The sequence below is a fragment of the Stegostoma tigrinum genome, unplaced genomic scaffold, assembly GCF_030684315.1.
Source record: "Stegostoma tigrinum isolate sSteTig4 unplaced genomic scaffold, sSteTig4.hap1 scaffold_89, whole genome shotgun sequence".
NCBI lineage: Eukaryota > Metazoa > Chordata > Chondrichthyes > Orectolobiformes > Stegostomatidae > Stegostoma > Stegostoma tigrinum.
Genome location: NW_026728814.1, coordinates 242,596 through 262,894, shown reverse-complemented (window position 1 = coordinate 262,894; position 20,299 = coordinate 242,596). Strand labels below are relative to the sequence as shown.

General features: G+C 43.3%; 1 protein-coding gene across 3 annotated transcripts; it reads right to left on the bottom strand.

The window, feature by feature from the left end:
- Window positions 1-2,619: 2,619 nt before the first annotated feature.
- Window positions 2,620-19,428, bottom strand: LOC132209361 (zinc finger protein 436-like). 3 transcript variants are annotated; one of them, XR_009445454.1, is made up of 3 exons: window positions 18,946-19,428; window positions 16,504-17,942; window positions 2,620-2,783 (listed from the first exon to the last, which is right to left on the bottom strand). XR_009445454.1 is itself a non-coding variant. In XM_059644482.1 (2 exons), the coding sequence occupies exon 2, from the start codon at window positions 17,625-17,627 to the stop codon at window positions 16,869-16,871; it is 759 nt and encodes a 252-aa protein (XP_059500465.1). In that variant the 5' UTR covers window positions 17,628-17,942; window positions 18,946-19,428; the 3' UTR covers window positions 12,411-16,868. The 3 variants fall into 3 exon arrangements, 1 of the variants encoding a protein (XP_059500465.1); XR_009445455.1 differs by lacking the exon at window positions 2,620-2,783 and adding an exon at window positions 4,967-7,512; XM_059644482.1 differs by lacking the exon at window positions 2,620-2,783 and having other exon boundaries at window positions 12,411-17,942.
- Between the last annotated feature and the right edge of the window lie 871 nt (window positions 19,429-20,299).

The following is a 20,299-nucleotide window of genomic DNA, read 5'->3' as shown; positions in this document are numbered from 1 at the left end:
TGCTGATAGGCCGTTACGAAGTTAACAGAGTGGGGGCACGTTCACAGGGTTTGGCTGTTAGAGAAGAGAGGGGATGGGTTTACTTGTTGTTGCTGTGAGAAACGATTGCGGATTGTTCACAGGTCAGAGCTAGGCTAACATAGACAGGATGGGCTCACAGGCCACTGTGAGGGTGTCCAAATGGAATAATTTCACAGGTACTTGCTGAGGAAATGGAGTGTGAACGTGTTCACAGGATTTTGCTATGAAAGAGAGTGGGGTGGGTTCAGAGGCCGTTGATTGGAGAGCAGAGTGGGGAGGGATTAACTGGCTGTTAGTGTGAGAACAGATTGTGGATGGGATCTCGGGTCACTGTGAGGATGACAGAGTGGGGATGGGTTCGCAGGTCACTGTTAGGATAACAGAGTGGTGAAGGGTTCATAGGTCACTGCAGGATGACAGAGTGGGGATGGGTTCGCAAGTTACTGTTAGGATGACAGAGTGGGGATGGGTTCACAGGTCACTGTTAGGATGACAGAGTGGTGAAGGGTTCACAGGTCACTGTTAGGATGACAGAGTGGGAATGGGTTCACAGGCCATTGGCAGGAGATCAGAATAATGAAGGGTTCACATGCCTTTTCTAGGGGATCAGCATGGGGATGGGTTTGTTGGCCGTTGCCAGGAGAACAGAGTGGGTTATCATCTCCCAAACCATTCGCAACCTCATCACCTCAGGTGACATCCCACCCACAGCCTCCAACCTCATTGTTCCCCAACCCCGCACCGCCCACTTCTATCTCCTTCCCAAAATCCACAAACCTGCCTGCCCTGGCCGACCTATTGTCTCTGCCTGCCCCTGCCCCACCGAACTCATCTCCACCTATCTGGACTCCATTTTCTCCCCCTTGGTCTGGGAACTCCCCAACTACATCCATGACACCACCCAGTCCCTCCACCTCCTCCAGAACTTCCAACTCCCCGGTCCCCAACACCTCATTTTCACTATAGGCGTCCAGACCTTATACATCTGCATTCCCCATACAAATGGCTTAAAGGCCCCCTGCTTCTTCCTGTACTGCAGACCTGACCAATCCCCCTCCAACGACGCCCTCATCCGCCTAGCCGAACTCATCCTCACCCTCAACAACTTCTCTTCTGATTCCTCCCACTTCCTACAAAGGGGGTGGCCATGGGTACCAGCATGGGCCCAAGCTATGTCTGCCTCTTTGTAGGTTACATGGAATAGTCCCTCTTCCATACCTGCACAGGCCCCAAACCCCACCTCTTCCTCCATTACATTGATGACTGCATCGGCGCCGTCTCTTGCTCCCAAGAGGAGCTCGAACAGTTCATCCACTTCACCAACAGCTTCCGCCCCAACCTCAAGTTCCCCTTCGGCCATCTCCGACACATCCCTCACCTTCCTGGACCCCTCTGTCTCTATTTCAGGCAACCACCTAGAAACCAATGTCTATTTCATCCCACAGCTACCTATAATACACCTCCTCCCACCCACTGTCCTGCAAAAATTCCATTCCCTCTTCCCAATTCCTGCACTTCTACCGCATCTGCTCCCAGGATGAGGCATTCCACTCCCGTACATCCTAGATCTCCCCGTTCTTCAAGGACTGCAACTTCACTCCCGCCCCACCACCACCTCCCCACCCACACCCCGCAGTGGTCGAGAACGCCCTCATCCATGTCTCCCGCATTTCCCACAACTCATTCCTCACATCCCGTCCCTGCAATAACCGCCAAAGGAGAATTCCCCGAGACCTCACATACCACCCCACCAACCTCCGGATACAACGCATCATCCTCCGACACTTCCGCCATCTGCAATCCGACACCACCAACAAAGACATTTTTCCATCCCCCCGCTTGACTTCGGGAGAGACCACTCTCTCCATGACTCGCTTGTCCGCTCCACACTCCCCTCCAACCCACCACACCCAGCACTTACCCCTGCAACCACAGGAAGTGCTACAATTGCCCCCACACCTCCTCCCTCACCCCCATCCAAGGTCCCAAGATGACTTTCCACATTAAGCAGATGTTCACCAGCACATCCGCCAATGTGCTGCATCTGCTGTACCCGTTGTGGCTTCCTCTACATTGGGGAAACCAAGCGGAGGCTTGGGGACCGCTCTGCATAAACCTATGCTCGGTTCGCAATAAAGAACTGCACCTCCCAGTCACGAACCATTTTAACTCCCGCTCCCATTCCTCAGATGACATGTCCATCGTGGGCCTCCTGCAGTACCATAATGATGCCACCCGAAAGTTCTAGGAACAGCAACCCATATTCCGCTTGGGAACCCTGTAGCCCAATGGTATCAATGTGGACTTCACCAGCTTCAAAATCTCCTCTCCCTCCACCACATCCCAAAACCAGCCCAGCTCGTCCCCGCCTCCGTAACCTTTTCTTCCTCTCACCTATCCTCTCCTCTCACCTCAAGCCGCACCTCCATTTCCCACCTACTAACCTCATCCCACCTCTTTGACCTGTCCATCTTCCCTGGTCTGACCTATCCCCTCCCCACCTCCCCACCTCCCCACCTATACTCTCCTCTCCACCTTTTCTCTCCATCTTCGGTCCGCCTCCCCCTCTCTCCCTATTTATTCCAGAACCCTCTCCCCATCCCCCTCTCTGATGAAGGGTCTAGGCCCGAAACATCAGCTTTTGTGCTCCTAAGATGCTCCTTGACCTGCTGTGTTCATCCAGCTCCAGACTTTGTTATGTCAGATTCTCCAGCATCTGCAGTTTCCATTATCTCAGACAAGCCCAATAGGTCTGGCAGCATCTGTGAAGAATAAAAGAGTTAATGTTCTGGGTCCAGTGACCCTTCCTCAGAACTTTGTTTTTGTTCTTGCTTCACAGCATCTGCAGTTCTTTCAGTTTTTATGTTTTTGTTCTTGCTTCACAGCATCTGCAGTTCTTTCAGTTTTTATGTTTTTGTTCTTGCTTCACAGCATCTGCAGTTCTTTCAGTTTTTATTTCATATTTAACTCACTGTCACATCTCTTCCAGGCATGCCCACCTTGAAGAATTTCTGCTCCTCTCTCCAATGGGATGTCTGTTCCGATCTTTCTTCTTGTCCACCGACATCAATTTCACTGTCACTCCTGGTGTTTGCCCAAGTATTTGCTAAAACTTCCTCGCACGGCCATATCACATTCTTCAGTGACTACCTCCAGCTCAGACTTCCCTCACGTGGATTCCAGCTGAAGTTTTATCCATCATGTTTTGAATCTTCCCACTGTCATAGATCTCTGAGATGTTCAACGTTCCATAGATAGCTGCTGTTGCCGCACCCAGAGATCCACACTCACTGCCATGCGGTGCCACGTACACACTCTCAACCTTTCTTTCCAATAGCATCGCATCACACTGACTCAGGGCTGCACCACTCTGTAGTTCCACTTCATCCTCCGGCTTATTCGTTGTGCTAATAAGAAACTTCTTCTTTTCCTTTCAGGCATCAAGGCCCACAAGATGCAACAACTCAGAGATACCCATGACCCTTTGGAAACTTCCTCTCCTCCCCGTCCCTCAGCCTCCATCTCCTCCCCAACTCCACCTCCTGGCGGGTATTCACCATCCTGCCTAACCTTCTGCTCTCTGATGCTGAACGTTCTGTACTCAGCAAAGGCCTCAGCTTTATTCCTCTGCATTCTCACCCAGTTCTGAGGAAGGGTCACCGGACCCGAAACACTAACTCTGTTTTTTTCGTTATAGACGCTGCCAGACCGCCTGAGCTTTTCCAGCAACTTTGGTTGTTCCAGAAAATCTTCAACTGTACTTTCCTGCCTTATCCCCAAAACTGCTGATTCCCAAATTAAACAGAAATTTGTTTAATATCAAGTGTGCATTGCCAAAAGAGCTTTTAAATATCTGATTGCAGGGTGTGGTGTGTGTGTGTGTTCTGTGGAGCTGACTTGCCAAGGTGCTCACATTGACGAGACCATTCAGGTGTTCTCACCATGGGAAAGGCTGGAGACGATCATGGGAATTCACTGTCCATCTGCAAATTCATACAGCAGGGAGAGAGCCATCATCTGTTCTGCGTGTGGCAAAGGATTCAAATCAATCATTTATCTCATTGTATAGCGACTTGCTCATTTTGATAAGAAAACTTCTCTGTTCTGTGAACATAGTCTTAAAAGCAAAATGGACTTGGTGTCCACAAAATCCCACAGACACTGGTGAGAAGCGGGTCACCTGCTTCGTGTGTGGGCCAATAGTCACTCAGTCATCTCACCAACTGAGATACTTGTGAGTTTGCTAGTGACTGCAGGGATTTAGATCCTGCAGTTAGTCGCTCCTAGAGTAAATAATGTTCTGATCGCTGGGTTTTGCTTTTGCTCATATTGACAATTCTTGGTATTCTAGATACATGGTTAGTACTTCAGTTTTACTGAATTAAAAACATTATTGTTGATATTCTTTCCCAAATCAGTGTTTAACATCATCTGTTGGATCTCAAAGGATAATCTGGAGAGGGAGCGTTGGTAGGAACAGAACCCGTAGCCTGGACACACTCCTCGGGGACACACTGAGAGAGGCAAATAGCACATTGGTCTTTCCCATCTCTCTGTTCTCACAGAAAAGTCCCCACGTGGGTTAACAGTGAGGTGTGCTGCAAATGTTTTCCAACTGTACTTTTTAATGGTTCCAACTCCTAGGCACAGAACAGAAGCCACTTTCTAAGTCTGTTTCGAGTCAGGAAAAACATGACTGAATCCTGGAAATGTGTGTCAGTTCAGATACTGATGTCAAACTGTCAACTGTTCCAGAATAAAAGTAAACATGTTGAAACTTCTAATCTGAAATTGACTGTTGCCATTACAATGTAACCATGCCTGGTGCTCACTTTTAAAATAGACCTGATCAAAGTCTGTATTAAAATAGATGGAGAATGTTAACCTCAGACACGATGATACAATTGGCATTTCATCTGCCAGGTGAGCAAGGACTTCTAGCATCTTTCTAGGATTGCTCTGTTTTATTTTGTTAAATACCAGAATAAAGAAAAGTACATTAAAAAACATTACAAGTCATAGCAACACGGGAGTAGACTATTCTGCCCATCAGATGCCTCTGCATGTGGGTTATAGTAAACAACGGCGCTTGTCTTAAATGGTATTACGTCCTGTCCAGTCTGTCCAAAGGCCTCAGAAACTGATAGTCAGACTTTGAGGCACACAGTGACTACACCTAGAGAAATGGTGGTTAGCAGCAAGAAAATGCCTGAGGTCAAGATCAGCAGCAGGACAGCAGTAGGTGAAGGGCTCAGAGGTGAAACCTAGCAATCAGACTGGAGGGAGGACTGTGGTGCGGACAGCCCTGACTAGACGAGAGAACACCTCGAGATTTGACTTTATTTATTTACTACCATATGTACGGTGTAAAACTTTGTCTTGTGACCACTGCAGGCAAATCATAGTAAGCAAGGACATACAGGTCAAAGGATGCTGGGACAGAGTGAGGTGTGTAGCTTACGTCACACAGGAGATGTGCTGAGCAAGATCAGCATTTGAACATGATTTGAAGTTAGATAGCCCATTCATCAGTCTAATAAAGTCCGGAAAAAAGCTGTTCTTGAACCTGCTGGTGCGTTTGTTCAAGCTACTGTATCGTCTGCCTGATGGAAGAGGTTGTGGGAGAGCATTACACAGTGGGAGGGGTCTTTTATGATGTTGGTAGCCTTTCTTTGTAGGCATGTAGTCCATGGGTGGAAGGTTGGCTTCCGTGATGGTGTGGCCTGCGCACACCGTCTTCTACAGTTAGTTCAGTCCTGGGCAGAGCAGTTGCCGTACCAGGGCATTTTGAACCCAGGGCAGTATGCTTTCTATGATGCATCTGTAAAAGTTGGTGATGGTCCTTATGGACTTGGCAAATTTCCTAAGCTGCCTGCAGAAGAGATGTCATTGTGCCTTCTTGACCGTCACATCTAACTGGTAAGTCCAGGCCAGTTTCTTGATTTTTTATCATCACTCCTGGAAACTTAACTCTCAATTTCCGCTCTGTTGACTTAGATGGGAATGTGTTCTCCTCCCTTCTTCCTGAAGTCAATGATTCGTTCTTTTGTTTTGCTGACATTGAGGGAGAGGCCGTTTATCATTGCATCATGACACCATGCCTCCAGTCTCCTTTCTGTAGGACACAAACCTCAATTCAAGTGGGCAATATTTTCACACTTTGCCACTGAGCAACTTTACAGAAGGTCATGGGCCCAAACAGGCCAAGTAAGGGCAGGGCAACAGGAACTTTTTCAGGCCATTCAGCTCCGAGGCTGCAGAACAGAACTTGCACTGTGTTAGTTACAGGGAATTGCTGAACAAGCACTAGCCTCCACTCGACAGTGCCCCAATTGTAAGATGCAGAGGGAAATTGATACCAGTTAACAGTCTGCACTGGAGGGTTTATTATTGAGGGAGTGGGGAGATGGAAGCTGATGGTGGCGCTGGTGCTGGTCCCTGAGTCTCAAATCAGCAATTATCAATCCTTCAGCTACTTCCTGTAACATTCGGGTGACCACCTGACACTGAAATTCACCGAGTGACAATCTCCTCTTGTAAATCTCCAGTAAATCTGCCTCTACCACCCTCTCTGGCTGCACATTTCAGATAATAACCTTCCCCATTATTTAAGATTTTACTCTGACATTCTAGCCACTTGTGTGAAACAATGTGGAACGGAATGTTTGTCAGTGTTGACATGGCGACCTGTCTGCAGTGACATGACTGGGTTTCAAACTTCACCCTCTCCGCCGCTGCCTCCTCAATCAGCCTGAAACTATGTTCTTTCAAGCACTTGCCCAATTTCCTTTTGATTGCTCCTGAACCTCGGCATTTGAAAGATTTCTCCCCAGCGTAGATACTGGTGTACTAGCAGCTTGGACGAATTAATGAATCCCTTCCCACACACAAGAGCATGTGAAAGCTCTCTCCCCAGTGTGAATTCGCTGATGTATCGACAGGCTGGATGATCGCCTGAATTTCTTGCTGCAGTAAGAGCTTTGGAATGGGGAGTATCCTATGGGAATGTGCTGGCTCTCCCTCAGTCCACACGGACATTTAAAGCTCTTATCCCAGTCACAGCAATGATACTGTCTCAATTTTGCAAATAAAAATATGTACCTCTTCCCACACACAGAAAAGTTAAATGGCCTCTCTCCAGTGTGAACCTGCTAGGCCATCAGCAAGGTGGATGAATGAACAAATGCTTCACCACATTCACTGCAACAGAACAACCTCTCTCCTGGATGACTGCGTCAATGATATTCCAGCTCATATGAATAATTGAATACATTCTCACAGTCTCTACATTTATATGGTTTCTCCCCAATGTGACTCTGCTTGTGTTTTCGCAATCCAGATGATCAACTGTAGCCTCATCCACATCCACAACGTGCTGCAGTTTCTTCACTCTGTGAATGGGGTGCTTTCTGTTTCCAGGAATCAAGCATCACTGTCAGATCCTGATGTGATATTTGAGTTTTCCACTTGTACATGTTCCCCATCTAATATCTGGTGAAACGAATTGAAAAAAGGGAATGAGAGAGAGAGAGGGAGAGAGAGAGAGAAACAACAAAAATACAAAATAAAAACTGAAAGAACACTGGATGCTGTAAATCAGGAACAAAACTGGAAGCTGCTGGGAAAGATCAGCAAGTCTGGCAGCGTCTGTGAAGATAAATCAAAGTTAATGTTCTGGGTCCAATGACCCTTCCTCTGAACGTCCGGGTCACCAGACCTGAAATGTTAACTTCTGTGAAGAAAAATCAAAGTTATCAGATTTGCTGAGCCTTTCCAGCAACTTCTGTTTTTTAAACAAAAATTCAAAGCAAGATTGTGAAATTGAGCTGAATAAAGCTGCTCTTTCATGGGGTCAGCAGGTGAAAGGAAGAGTCTGAAAGCTGCCAGATTTTACCAACTTACATAAGTGTCCATCAGGAAGTGCAACCTACCACCAGGTTTTGGCCGACACAAGAGAAGTTGGGAAGTCAGCAAGGAAGGATTTCTATATTTGCATCTCAATGTGAGGTTTGATGGAACCTGTCACCTCCACAAGTTGGAAAGCCAAGAGCAGCAGGTCTGTGTAAACATTATCTCCAAATTCCCTTCAAGTCACATTCTGATTTGGACATAAGTTGCTGTTCCTGAATTGTTGCTGATGAAGATTCTATAAATCTTTATCAGAAAGCTTATGGTTGTACCTTCACCACCTTGTCTGCAACAGTTCAACAACAAGAATACTATCACCTTCTCAGTGGGGAACTTGGATTAGACAGATCTCCTCAAGTTCCATTTATTGCAATTTTTCTTTGGATTTGGGTTAGTAAGCAGTGTGTTTCCTGTGCATCTGAAATTAATAATTATCTCGTATTACTGTAGCCACAGCGGTTTACTTTAAAACAGGTTTTTGAGGCCTGGCTGTAAATTGGATATCTTTGCGAGCACCTCTTACGGATTTTTTGTTCTTCTTAGATTATTTTCTAACCCGTTAAGGAAAATAATGGGGCCTCAAGGTTTGATAGAGATTTACAAAACTTTCTTTTAAACAGTTGAGCAAAACGCTCATTGCTCAGAGAGGGAGACTTCAGCTTTCACTTTTACTTTGAGTTTTGAGCGGACTTGTGAAGTTATTGGATGAGGAATGCCCTGCAGTTCAGTTCACTAAATAGTGAAGGAGATATCGTGAACTAGATAACCTTAGAATGAGGAGTTAGAGTTTGCCCACACCAGACGTGTTGTAACTAAACCTTAAAGCCGTTATTTTAAGCTGAGCATATTTAAGCTTGAGTACATAATAGCTCCAGGGAGAAGCTGTAACATTAAAGCATTAAAGCCAAAAGTGTGTTAAACCTACAAAGGTGCAGACACAGAGGCTCTGGTGTGAGTACTGCATAACTCTTGGATACAGGCTAGGCCATTTAGGACTGAAATGAAAAACACTTATTCATTGAAAGGGTCGTGACCTGTAGAATTTTCACCCATAGAAGGCTGTGAAGCCAAGTCTGAATATATTCAACAGACAGATGGATTTTTTTAAGACTTTAAAGGTGTCAGCAAGTGCAGGGCAAAAGCAGGAATGTTGTACTGAGATGAGGATCAGTCACGATCACGATGAATGGCAAGGCAGACTCAAATGCTGAATGGTCTGTTCCTGCTCCCAGTTACTATGTTTCAATGAGTGCTGTATTGGGTAATGTACAAAAGCTATTTTGTTTCTTTTTAATTTATGACTGGGTTTTTGCAATTTGTGTGGTTATATATTTACTGTGTTTTTAAAAATAAATTACTCAAATTGTATTATAAGTGAATAGTTTGTTTTATTCTATTTTATATTCATCTCTTTTGCTAGTTAGTTTCTATTTAATTGTTAAAGCAAAATCTGCAGCACTATATGCTTATGTTTTAGTGAGAGATAACATTGTTAAACTATTAGATTTCTGCCTGGCTTGTCTAACAATGACTTCAGCTGGGATCATAACATGTGGAGGGTCATGCGGTCTCTTGATGGGATTTTGGAGTTCCTTAGCTTTAAAAAGTATCTGTGTCTTTCTTGTCCAAATAACAGCTACAGAATAGTTCCAGGGCATAAAGCAGAGTGTAGTGGGCATGTTCATTGCACAAAACCTAACAATGGTTTAGATGTGGCTAAGAGTTTTCCGGAAGTGAAAGATAATTCACTGATCAATCTAAAATCTTTGAAAACTAAACCAAGAGAATTAGAAAATAAATTGAAGGTAGAAGTACAAGTAGGATCTTGTGAGGATGAGAAACTTCAAGTCATTTTTCAACATTTAGAATTGGAAGAAAGGAAACTTTGAAGCAGGATATCACAGTTGGAATTGGCTGATATATAGTTATAAATGAAAAGAGACAGGACTTTGAGAAAAATATAAATACCTGAAATTATAGAAAATGAAAAATAGAGAGTAATGAAATTAGAAGGCAAAGTGAACAGGGAATAATGGAGACAGAAAAGCAAGGAGAAATGCAAAAGGAGGTGGATTTTAAAAATCAAACTCCAAAGAGATAAAGAAATTGGAGAACATGAGTTTGTCAAGGAAAAGGTGAGAATAGAGAAGGAAGAAACAGGTAATACCCTGACGGGTAATAATGATTCCATTGAGGGAACTGATTTACCCAAGAATCTATGCTTTGTATCTAAATTAACAAGGATGGAGCCAAGACATGCTTTACCCCATTTAAGAAGGTCGTTGCACAGATTAAATGACGAAAAGTGATTTGGACTCCCATGTTACAAAGTATTTTGGCATGCTATGACAGTATACACCAGCTCCCCAGGAGAACAGTCTGCAATGTAGGAAGCTTTCTAAGTGACAACAATGAATGCTTATCTGCTCGTCTCTAAAGCTTATGAATGGAGGGTGACATTTACTGATACCCCCCCGAAACCTCCATTAGTGTACATGCGCAAAACACACACGTGCAGTACACCAGCCTGTACTGCCAATGAATTCTTACCAACCGGTTGTTAATCTTCAAGCTTACTTGGGCCCCACCGCATTTTGTTTTGTAACTAGTAGGGTTTTCACAAAGTCTGCACAAGTAGAGCTTTCTGCATTGCGTATGTCAGGAAACTCAGCTTTAGTTGAAGTTAGAGAAACATTTTGAGAAGTTATGGGAAATTACCATCATGAAATAATTCAAATAGCAGTCTTTCAAATTTATAAACTTATTTTGATAAGCACCAAGTATTCACGACCAGTGAAGCAGCAAATCTGGCAGATACTGTTACTATCTCACACAGACACATATGTGGAGAAATGAATGTATGGCGATATTTCATCTCACCTGATTTTATGTCACTGGAGATGTTCTTTTCTCTCTCTTTCTCAGTCAATTCTTGTTGGAACCAAAAAGAATGTATTATTTCCTCAGCATGAGGAAATCCTTCTAACACACAGCCAGTATGTTATCACACCCAAAGTGATGGTACAGGATTTAGATGATTGGCACACATAAGAAATGTGAGAATTCAAACAGTGTGAAAAAGGTAGTATTTGCAAACAAGAACAAGGGAAGGTCTCAGACCTGAGAGAGTGAGGTTTATGGGCTGTCATAGAGTCAGATACACAAATGGACTGAAGCTGAAGCTCAAAATGCAGCTTCGATGGTTTGACAGTGACATCACAGGCAGTCTGGCCAGAAGGTGGCCATAACTGGGTGTTAAATATCACAAGTTACAATGAATTTGAAATGAAAATAAAGGATGCAGCAACTGGATAGAAGGAAGACTGGTGCACTGGCACAAAAGAACTGTAGATAATCAAAGCAGTATGGAAATTTCATTTCAATAAAACAAACCCCTGTGAACATTGGAAATTTTAAATTAAAACAGCAATCGGACAAATGCGGCAGGTCTGGTAGCATCTGGTGAGGAAGAATAGTTAACATTTCAAACCCTGTGACTGTAGTCCTGTATTCTTTGTTTCCAATTATGCAACGTCTGCAACATTTTGCTTTTATTGGTGGCATGAGGCTTTTCTCCTTGGAGAAGGGAAGTTAACTTGAGATCTGATTTGTGTGTGCAGAATCCTGAGATATCAGAACAGAGTCGATAGTGAGACATTGTTGACTGTGTTGGTGAAATCAGAAGCAGAGGATACCAGTTCAATGAGACTAACAAAGGAATTCTCACATGAGGAGGGTGAAACACCTTTCCCATTGCAAGTGGGAGAATGCATTGTCAGGTTCATTCAGCCCCTTTAGAAAAGAATTGGACAATTCCGTGAATGGAAACGATGAGGGATTGGGACACGATGTGGTGCTCATGCACAGACATTGGGGATCAAATTCTGTCCTTCGATTCTGTAACAAGATGCAGGGAATTCTGGGACTGCATGTGGCTCTCATAACCTCCCCTATCCCCAAACATTCAAATCAGATTAGAGAAATGAATGTGTGCATCACAGGCTGGTGAGAACAAGTGGGTTCAGGGCTGTGTGGGACCTGCACCAGCACCAGCACCAGCACCAGCATGGTGGGAAATGAGGAATTTAAACTGCACCTAAACTGGAAAAATCAGATGCGCTAATGTAGCCTTGATGAAGAGTTCATAAAATGTTCTCAAAATAGTCGCTTTGAACAGCATATTCTAAAGCTAACCTGAGAGCCAGTTGTACTGGACTTGATGTTGTGCAATGACAGAGGTTTAATTAACAACCTCACAGTGAAGGCACTCAGAGGTAGCAGTGACCCTAATCTGATGGAATTTTACAACCATTTTCAGGGACAGGAGTGGGTCTCAGACTATTATTTTAAACTTTAATTAGGGCAGTCATGTGGGTGTGAAATCAGAGCTAGAGTGAAGTGGCAATTTAGCTTCAGAGGTCGGTTGAGATACAGTGGCAAATAATTAAGGGGATACATCAGTATACACCCATCAGATACATTTGAGTGAGAAAGAAAAGTTCCAAGTCAATAAGTATGCTCCAGTAATCATCACACAGATATGGTTACAGGATGACATGGATTTGGAGCAGGATATTGAAGGATTCATGACATTGGAGGATAGGAAACTGGGAAAAAATGGAGGAAATACGACAGCATCTGCGGGTAACTATAAAATCCATTTAAGATGATGTCAACTACAAAAAAACATGCAATTGCTGAAGTATGGGTGGCAGATTAGACAAGACAGAGGGTATAAAATGGCAAAGAATGATTTCAAGATTAATAAGGAGGGAAAAAAAGAGTAGGAGACAAAGTTAAGCAAAATACGAAGACAGTTTAGCGGTTTCTCTGCATATTTCAAACAAAGTTCAGAAAGGAAGTGTCTGGACTAAAGGAGAAAAGCCTGACGAATTGCTAATAGAAAACAAATAGATGGTAGGTGAATTGAACGGGTATTTTTCATTGGCCTTATTCAATAAGCAGGAATTAATCAGGAAACGGAGGAACTGAAGAAAATTACAATCACCAGAGAAACATATTGAGTGAATTGGAGGAGCTACATGCTGAGACACGCTTAGTCCTGATAGACAGTATCCTGGAATTGAAAGGAAATGACCAGAGAGTTGATGTGTTAGTTTTGGTTTTGGATTTGAAAATTCCCTTGATTTGGGGAAGATTCATAGATTGGAAAACAAAGAAATTTAAATCCTTTATTCAAATGGGTATAGACAGTGAATGCAGGTAACTGCACACCAATTAACTTATAACGTATTCCCTGTGATGTATGTTATGATCAAAGATGACATAGCAGGGCATGGAGCAAATTTTAAGGTAAGCAGTCAGTGGTTCGGTAAGAAGAAATCAACTTTAAATAATTTATCGTCATCCTTTCAGGAATTAACACATTCTTGATGAAAAGGAGCCAATGGAGCATAATGGCACAGGTTTCTTGGGATAATTCAAGAGACACTGCAGAAATTCATTCCAAGGAAGAAGAAACTTGCTAAGGTGAGGGGGAGACATTCACTACCGCACGGGATGGTGGGTAAAGATATTCCCATTGGTGAAATTGTTAGCTATGCTGTGAGAGTGAATTGGGATGGCAATCAATATAACCTAAAACAAAATAGTATAGAAATAAGTGTAAAGTACAAGAATTCCTAAATATTTTCAGGGAACTGTTCAACAGCATTGTTTTATTCATTCATGGATTTGCACTTTATTAACTGGGCTAAGTTTTGCTGCCTGTCCTCAAATGATCTTGACATGGTGGCAGTGAGCTCGTGTGCGTTTGGTTTGGAGACACCCACAATGCTGTAAATGAGGATTTTAATCCAAAATATGTTTTCAGTCCAGCGAGTAAGGTTGTACGCCTAGACTTGGTTTTTGGAAATGACGAGGGCTAAGATTACGCAAGGGATCTAGTATTAATCCCAATGGTACACCACAGGACACTGGCCTCCAGTCACACACACAGCCTCCTCCCATCACCCACTGTCTCACCAGTCAGCCAATTTTGTATCTAACTTATCAAGTTACCCTAGATCCGCTGTACTTCGATCTTTAATTTTATCATGTGGACTTTCCTGTTTGGTCTCACTGGTTAGCTCCTTTTAATGGTTTAAATGTTACTTTACTGTCCATAAATAATATAAAGAATGGGTGGTTGGCCCTGGTGTATTAAAATGTGTAACACCATCTTTTCCACTGCCTGTACCAGGGAGCAAGCAGAGGTTTTTTGGAGGGTTGAAGAAACTGATCTGATGATCCTGAGTCTGATGAGTAGCGAAAGGGAGTGGGATCCCAGCCATGGGAACAATCTGATTTGGCCAAATTGTCTTGAGCAGTGACTAGAGAGTGAACAGGAGTGGAGAGCTTGATGATGAACGCGGCAGGCAAGACACTGATCTTGACCATATCATCAGCTCCCTGTCAACCATCTGACTGGAGTTTAAGTGTTTAGAGATGTACAAACGTTGTATTTCTTCAGCTGTTGCATTATTTCTGAGTTAACTTGGCCCCACGTTAATAATGTCATGGCAGGATATTGGATGTGAAGATTTATTGAATTAAACTCTGAGGTACTCTGTGATGAAATAAAGAGTGAATACTGAACATATGTTGAGTACATGGAGGTATTTGTCAATCTATGGGGTTGACTAGGTCTGAAAAGTAACCAACTGGAAAACCTTTTCCAATCACTTCTTGCATTACTACAGCAGACAGGCCTTGTTTTAACAGCAAGTCAATTGTACTACAAATGTTGTAGTAGTTTAAACATACTGTATGTTTAATATATTTGAATTATTTGACTTTTATTGAGAATATTAATCCCTATAACTGGAATGAGATTTATCCAATATTATCACAAACTGGCCTCAATTAACACTGTTCATCCCCAAATGTGCTTAACAGCAAATTTCTGTCACGGAAGTAACTTGTGAATTGGCTGGTGTCTTAGCAGATTGGATGAGTGAGTGAATCTCGTTCCACACTTACACCAAATGACAAACAAGAAGCTGTCACATTTCAACCTCAGAAGTGCCCTGTGTACCTCAGATTACCCAGGAATGGCAAGGTATCTTAAATTTTTGGGCATTAAATGAAACCAGCTGATTCAAACTGCCCCTGCCATTCAGAATTACAGGACTGGTGTTCAACAGTACTGGAATGCTTGTTCTGCCATTCACATAACTATGTAATATGAGATATGTGTGACGCTAGGCATGTCTGCCATAATCCCAAAGACTGGCTGATCATGTCAAACAGCATTTCCTTTTGAATGTTTGCAACGGCAAGATACTGATCACACTCAACTAGTCCATGATTGTAAAATGCAAATGACAGTATGACATGCAATTGTGCAATTTGACAACATTTTCAAAATATTTCATAGTTATTAATTACAGTTGCTAATTGCTAAGAATTACACTGACAATCAATTTAGAGTTGTCAGTCCAGCTCACAGTGTGGTCCATTTGCATGCACTGGAATCTGTGTGTTAGTACACAAGACCCTGTTATTTGTTGACAGGCAAAACATGTACAGATGCTGTACCTGTTTCAACTCAACAAAATAGGCATCAGCCATTAGGTGGTTAATTTTTCAGGTCAATGCCAATCACAGGCAATCTGCCTGGTTTAAAATGTAAACAAAGCCGTGAAATGTCTGCTCCAGGCCCACAGGGTTCCTTCTGTTTAAAAATCACAAAAAGTTTCCAAGTGAGGCAGAGTTTCAGCCAATAGGGGAGCTCCAGATCCAGCCCCACCACTCAGTCACCCCAAAGGGTTGGAGGACCGGCTGTTCACGCTTGGTCCTCCAACTAACAAGAACATCATGAACACCCGATATGGGAGTTGGAAAAGATTCCTTCCCCAATCCTTATAAATTAATGGGAAAATAAATTATATTTGGTCTTTTCCATTATTTCTTAAATTCTCCCATTTCTTGGAGTTTTACTACTCGATTATTTAGTGATAATTAACTGAGCTTTTAAAACTTTTCACTTCTAAGTGACTGAGCATAGTTCGCAAACATTAAGAGTTCACTAGATAGTTAAGTACACAGTACTGGGAGGTGTTTCATTCAATAATTCTGTTCTATTTTTAATCTTTCATGAGCTGTGTGCTCACAGTCAAGTTGGGGATGTCCTTACTTTCCAGGTGTTTGTTTTGCTGAGCTCTTCTCATTCTCAGCAGTTATGTTTGTATTTCCTCTGTGTGCATCAGTGACATTCAGTTCCGCATTTTTAAAAATATAAACTTGATTCACTGAGGTGTATGGGTTTGATTTAAAATGTTACCAGGATAAAATAGCACAAAGATCTAAAAGATGCAAGAGAAAAATTGGTTTTCTTTTTTAGTGGAATGTGCTTAGCTAATGAATGCTTGTTGGTTGATCGACAACAGTCGAACAGCAAACTCCTATGGTTAAGTGGTTAAGCCAACAGACACAGAGAGAATGATGTAAATATAAATATTCCAATCTGAATCCCTCAGATCTGAAACATTTCTGAATGTGTCGTAATTCGCAAAGGCTAGGAAAGTAAAAGTTCAACCACAAATATCACATGAAGGAATAGGTTATACTCACTAGGAAAGCCTGAAGATCTTTTCCTTGGAAAAGAGAAGGCTGAGAGATGCCATATTAGCAATGGAAGGTTTTGTTCCAGTTTTGTGTTTACTAATGTACGGAAAGCAGAAATGTGCCCATTAACTTCCAGCCAGGAAAGGTCATCGTTCTACATAAATTTTGATTTGACTGCACATTTCCAGCTTTCATCATTGTTATTTCTGACTTTATACACAATTGTAAAGGGTTTTCTGATCAAGGGCTAGGATTTCTGTGCCATGGAAGAAAATGGCTGGAACGCACTTCTTGCTCTCCTCAAGATCAACTTGCTAGTTCAGTCCTGGCTGTAACGACCAGCAGCAATACTGTCAGAATCTGACTCCCAGTCAGTTGTGAACTCGCTGATGTTGCAGCAGATTGGATGACTCAGTGAATCCCTTCCCACAAACAGAGCAAATAAATGGCCTGTCCTCTGTAGGAGTGCGTTGGTGTTTCAGAAGGTGAGATGCACATGTGAATTTCTTTACACACATGGAGCAGGTGAATGGTCGCTCCCCAGTGTGAATTCGCTGGTGTGTGACTAGGGTCGATGATCGTGTAAATGCTTTCCCACACACAGAGCAGGTGAATGGCTTCTCTCCAGTGTGAGTGCGTTGGTGTCTCAGCAGGTTATTGCTACTTTTAAAAGTCTCCTCACAGTCAGAACATTTAAAAGTTCTCTTCGCAGAATGAACTCGCTGGTGTCTCAACAGGTTGGATGAATTAATGAACCCCTTCCCGCATGCAGAGCAGGTATATGGCCTCTCCCCAGTGTGGGTGCGCTGATGTACACAGAGTTCAGATGATTTTCTGAATCCAGTCTTGCAGTGAGAGCACCTGAAAGGTTTCTCATTGGTGTGAACACGTTTATGGGACATCAGGTCCCCAGAACATTTGTAGCACTTTCCACAGTCTGAACATTTAAAAGGTCTGTCATTAGTGTGAACCCGCTGGTGAGCAAGCAGGTTGGTTGACTCTCTGAATCCTCTTCCACACTTGGAGCAGGTGAACGGCCTGTCCCCCGTGTGAGTGCGTCCATGTATTTCCAGCTGGGATGGCCAACTGAATCTCTTCCCACAGTACTCACATTTCCATGGTTTGTCCATGGTGCTGGTGTCTTTGTGTCTCTCCAGGTTGGATGATTTGCTGAAACCTCTTTTACATTAAAAAACGTGTAATTTCTCTGGGTTGAGAATGGTGGAATGCTTATTCAGGCATCGTAATTGGTTAAAGCTCTTTACACAGTCAGTGCACGGTAACATTCTCATTTGGGTGTTTCTGTGTCTCACGATGAAGTTTTCCCCAACAGACAGAAGAGGCAAGCATTTCTATTTCCACATTGAAAAGCTGATGATAATCAGATCCTGACTAGTGATGTTTACTTTGCATTTGCCATTCACAAATCAGCTTCTCCCAATCCTCTGTAAAAGAAATACAGAATGTCAGTATTTTGCAACGATTTGTAGCTCAGGTCGTGGGTGAGATTGTTGACTTGCTCACCTTGAAAACAAAAACAAGCCAGCTCGGTGAGCAAGTCAACAACCTCAATGCCAGAATCATGATCAGTCCATTGATGGCAATGTAGAGTAAATAATTCTAGCTTCTCAGTCAGTCAGATTGATATTGTGAAGAGCCAGTGCAGACATGGCTGGTCAAAAGGTCTCCTTCCACACTGTAATATTTCTGTGACAGAATGTTCTTTCCACTCAAACTAATAAAAGCAAAAATAAAGAACAAAGTCATGAGGAAATTCCCAGTGTCAATGGGACATTTTTTTTACTCCATATTCCTTCCTGGGATGAGGGCACCGCTGGCTAGGCCAACACTTATTGCCCATCCCTAATTGCCCAGACGGCAGTTACGAGTCAACCACATTGCTGTGGGCCTCGAGTCACATGTAGGCCAGACCAGGTAAGGATGGCAATTTCCATCCCTGAAGAACTTTAGTGAGCCAGATGATTTTTCCAACAATCGACAATGGATTCACGGTCATCATTAGACTCTTAATTCTAGCTATTTATTTAAATCAATTTCCACCATCTGCCGTGGCAAGATTCAAACCCAGGTCCCCAGAACAACACCTGGGTCTCTGGATTAACAGGCCAGTGAGAATACCACGAGATGATTGCCTCCCCTTATGCTGACATGTTACCATTGTGGAAGGTATCAAATGTAATGGTCAGCAGTGTGTGCCCAGGGACAGCTGGGCATGGAAGACACTTCTCATGGAGGGCAGGCAGGAAAGTAGAATTAAAGTAACAATCTGATCAGCCATGATCTTACCAGAATGATAGAGAAAGCTCGCTGGGCTGACGACTGTTCCAGTTTCTTAAATAAGAATGCTCAGTAATAATACATGTCCCACTCCTATGGGTTTACCCAAGTATTACAGAATGCTGTTTTAGCCAGAATTCCCTGACTCACCAACTCTTCTCCACGTTGAGCAGCCACAGATGAGAAATCAGGGCTGAAGTGACACAAAACGAGAAGTTCAGCTCTCCTACGTATCAGGAGTTGCAGCCACAGCCACTCAACTGAATGTATCCAAGGCCCATGGCAACTCGAGGCTGCATAGGTCAGCTGTGGCTGGGAATGGGTGAAGCTGCTGAAAACCCCATTGTTAATTACGGTTACACGCCTGGCGCTAGGACCCAGCTGAGACCGTTGGAACTCCACTCACGATGTGACGTTTGGTCGCGCGTGCGCGGATCCCGGATAAGATGGCGCCCACTAAACTGGAACCACTTCCTGGTCAAAGGCCTGTATCTGGAAATACAGCACCTGCAGATTCATTTTTAGTTTTCATCACCTTCCAGAGGTGTTTAGAAACCCCTCCTGAGCCACCGTGGTTTCCATCTCTCCCTTCGCACTTTCAATCTTTACTTTGAACGTGACAAAAGAGCAGAGCATCATTCCCCATCGCCATTACTCGCAGCGGATACATTCCAAAGAGCGCAACGGCACGACGCCTGCGCAGTGCTCGCCTGTAATGTTAATCAGCGACCTTTACCAGCGCGGGGACTGCTGGGTAAAAGTCCTGCCATTGAAAGCCCTCAATCAATAAAAATTTTACTCTGATGGAGCTGATGGAAAAGGGCGCAGTACAAAAAAAAATACAGCACAGAAGCAGGCTCTTCAGCCCTCCAAGCATGCGCTGACAGGTTTTGCCCTTCCATATTAAAACTGTCTTCTCTTACATCCCTCTGTTCCCTTCCTATTCATAGACAATGTATACATAATATTTACTTTTTCAAAATTTCAAGTCTGAATCTATAAATAAGATAATTTTTAAAATTTATTTGAAATAAATCTCTAGTGCTACCCATCTAAAATTAAATTTGTAACTACATGGCAATGGGTAAATGGAAAGGAGGTGATGGGATAGTGCTCATGTGTAAGTGGTCAGTACTCCAGAACCCTCCCTCTGACACTTTTAGGCTGTGACTTTCAGATAGTCACTCACCTCCTTTTGGAAGAATTTGTTTTCCCTCCAAACCACTTAAAACCTCCAACGACTTATTTTAAAAGTGTTCTCAACCACCACCCCTCCCCCTCCGTTATTGATCCCTGTACTAAGGGGAAATGATTCTCCCTATCTAAGCTGTCAATGCCCTCTACAGCTTTGTTCACTTCAATTAGGTCCCCACCCAGCCTCTCTACTTTTTCTTCAAAACTCCATCACTCCGGCCCAGGCAACATCCTGCTGGATCTCTGCACTTGTGCAGTCACATCATCCTTTGGTGTTATTTATATAACTGATACTTAATGGTAAGGTCCT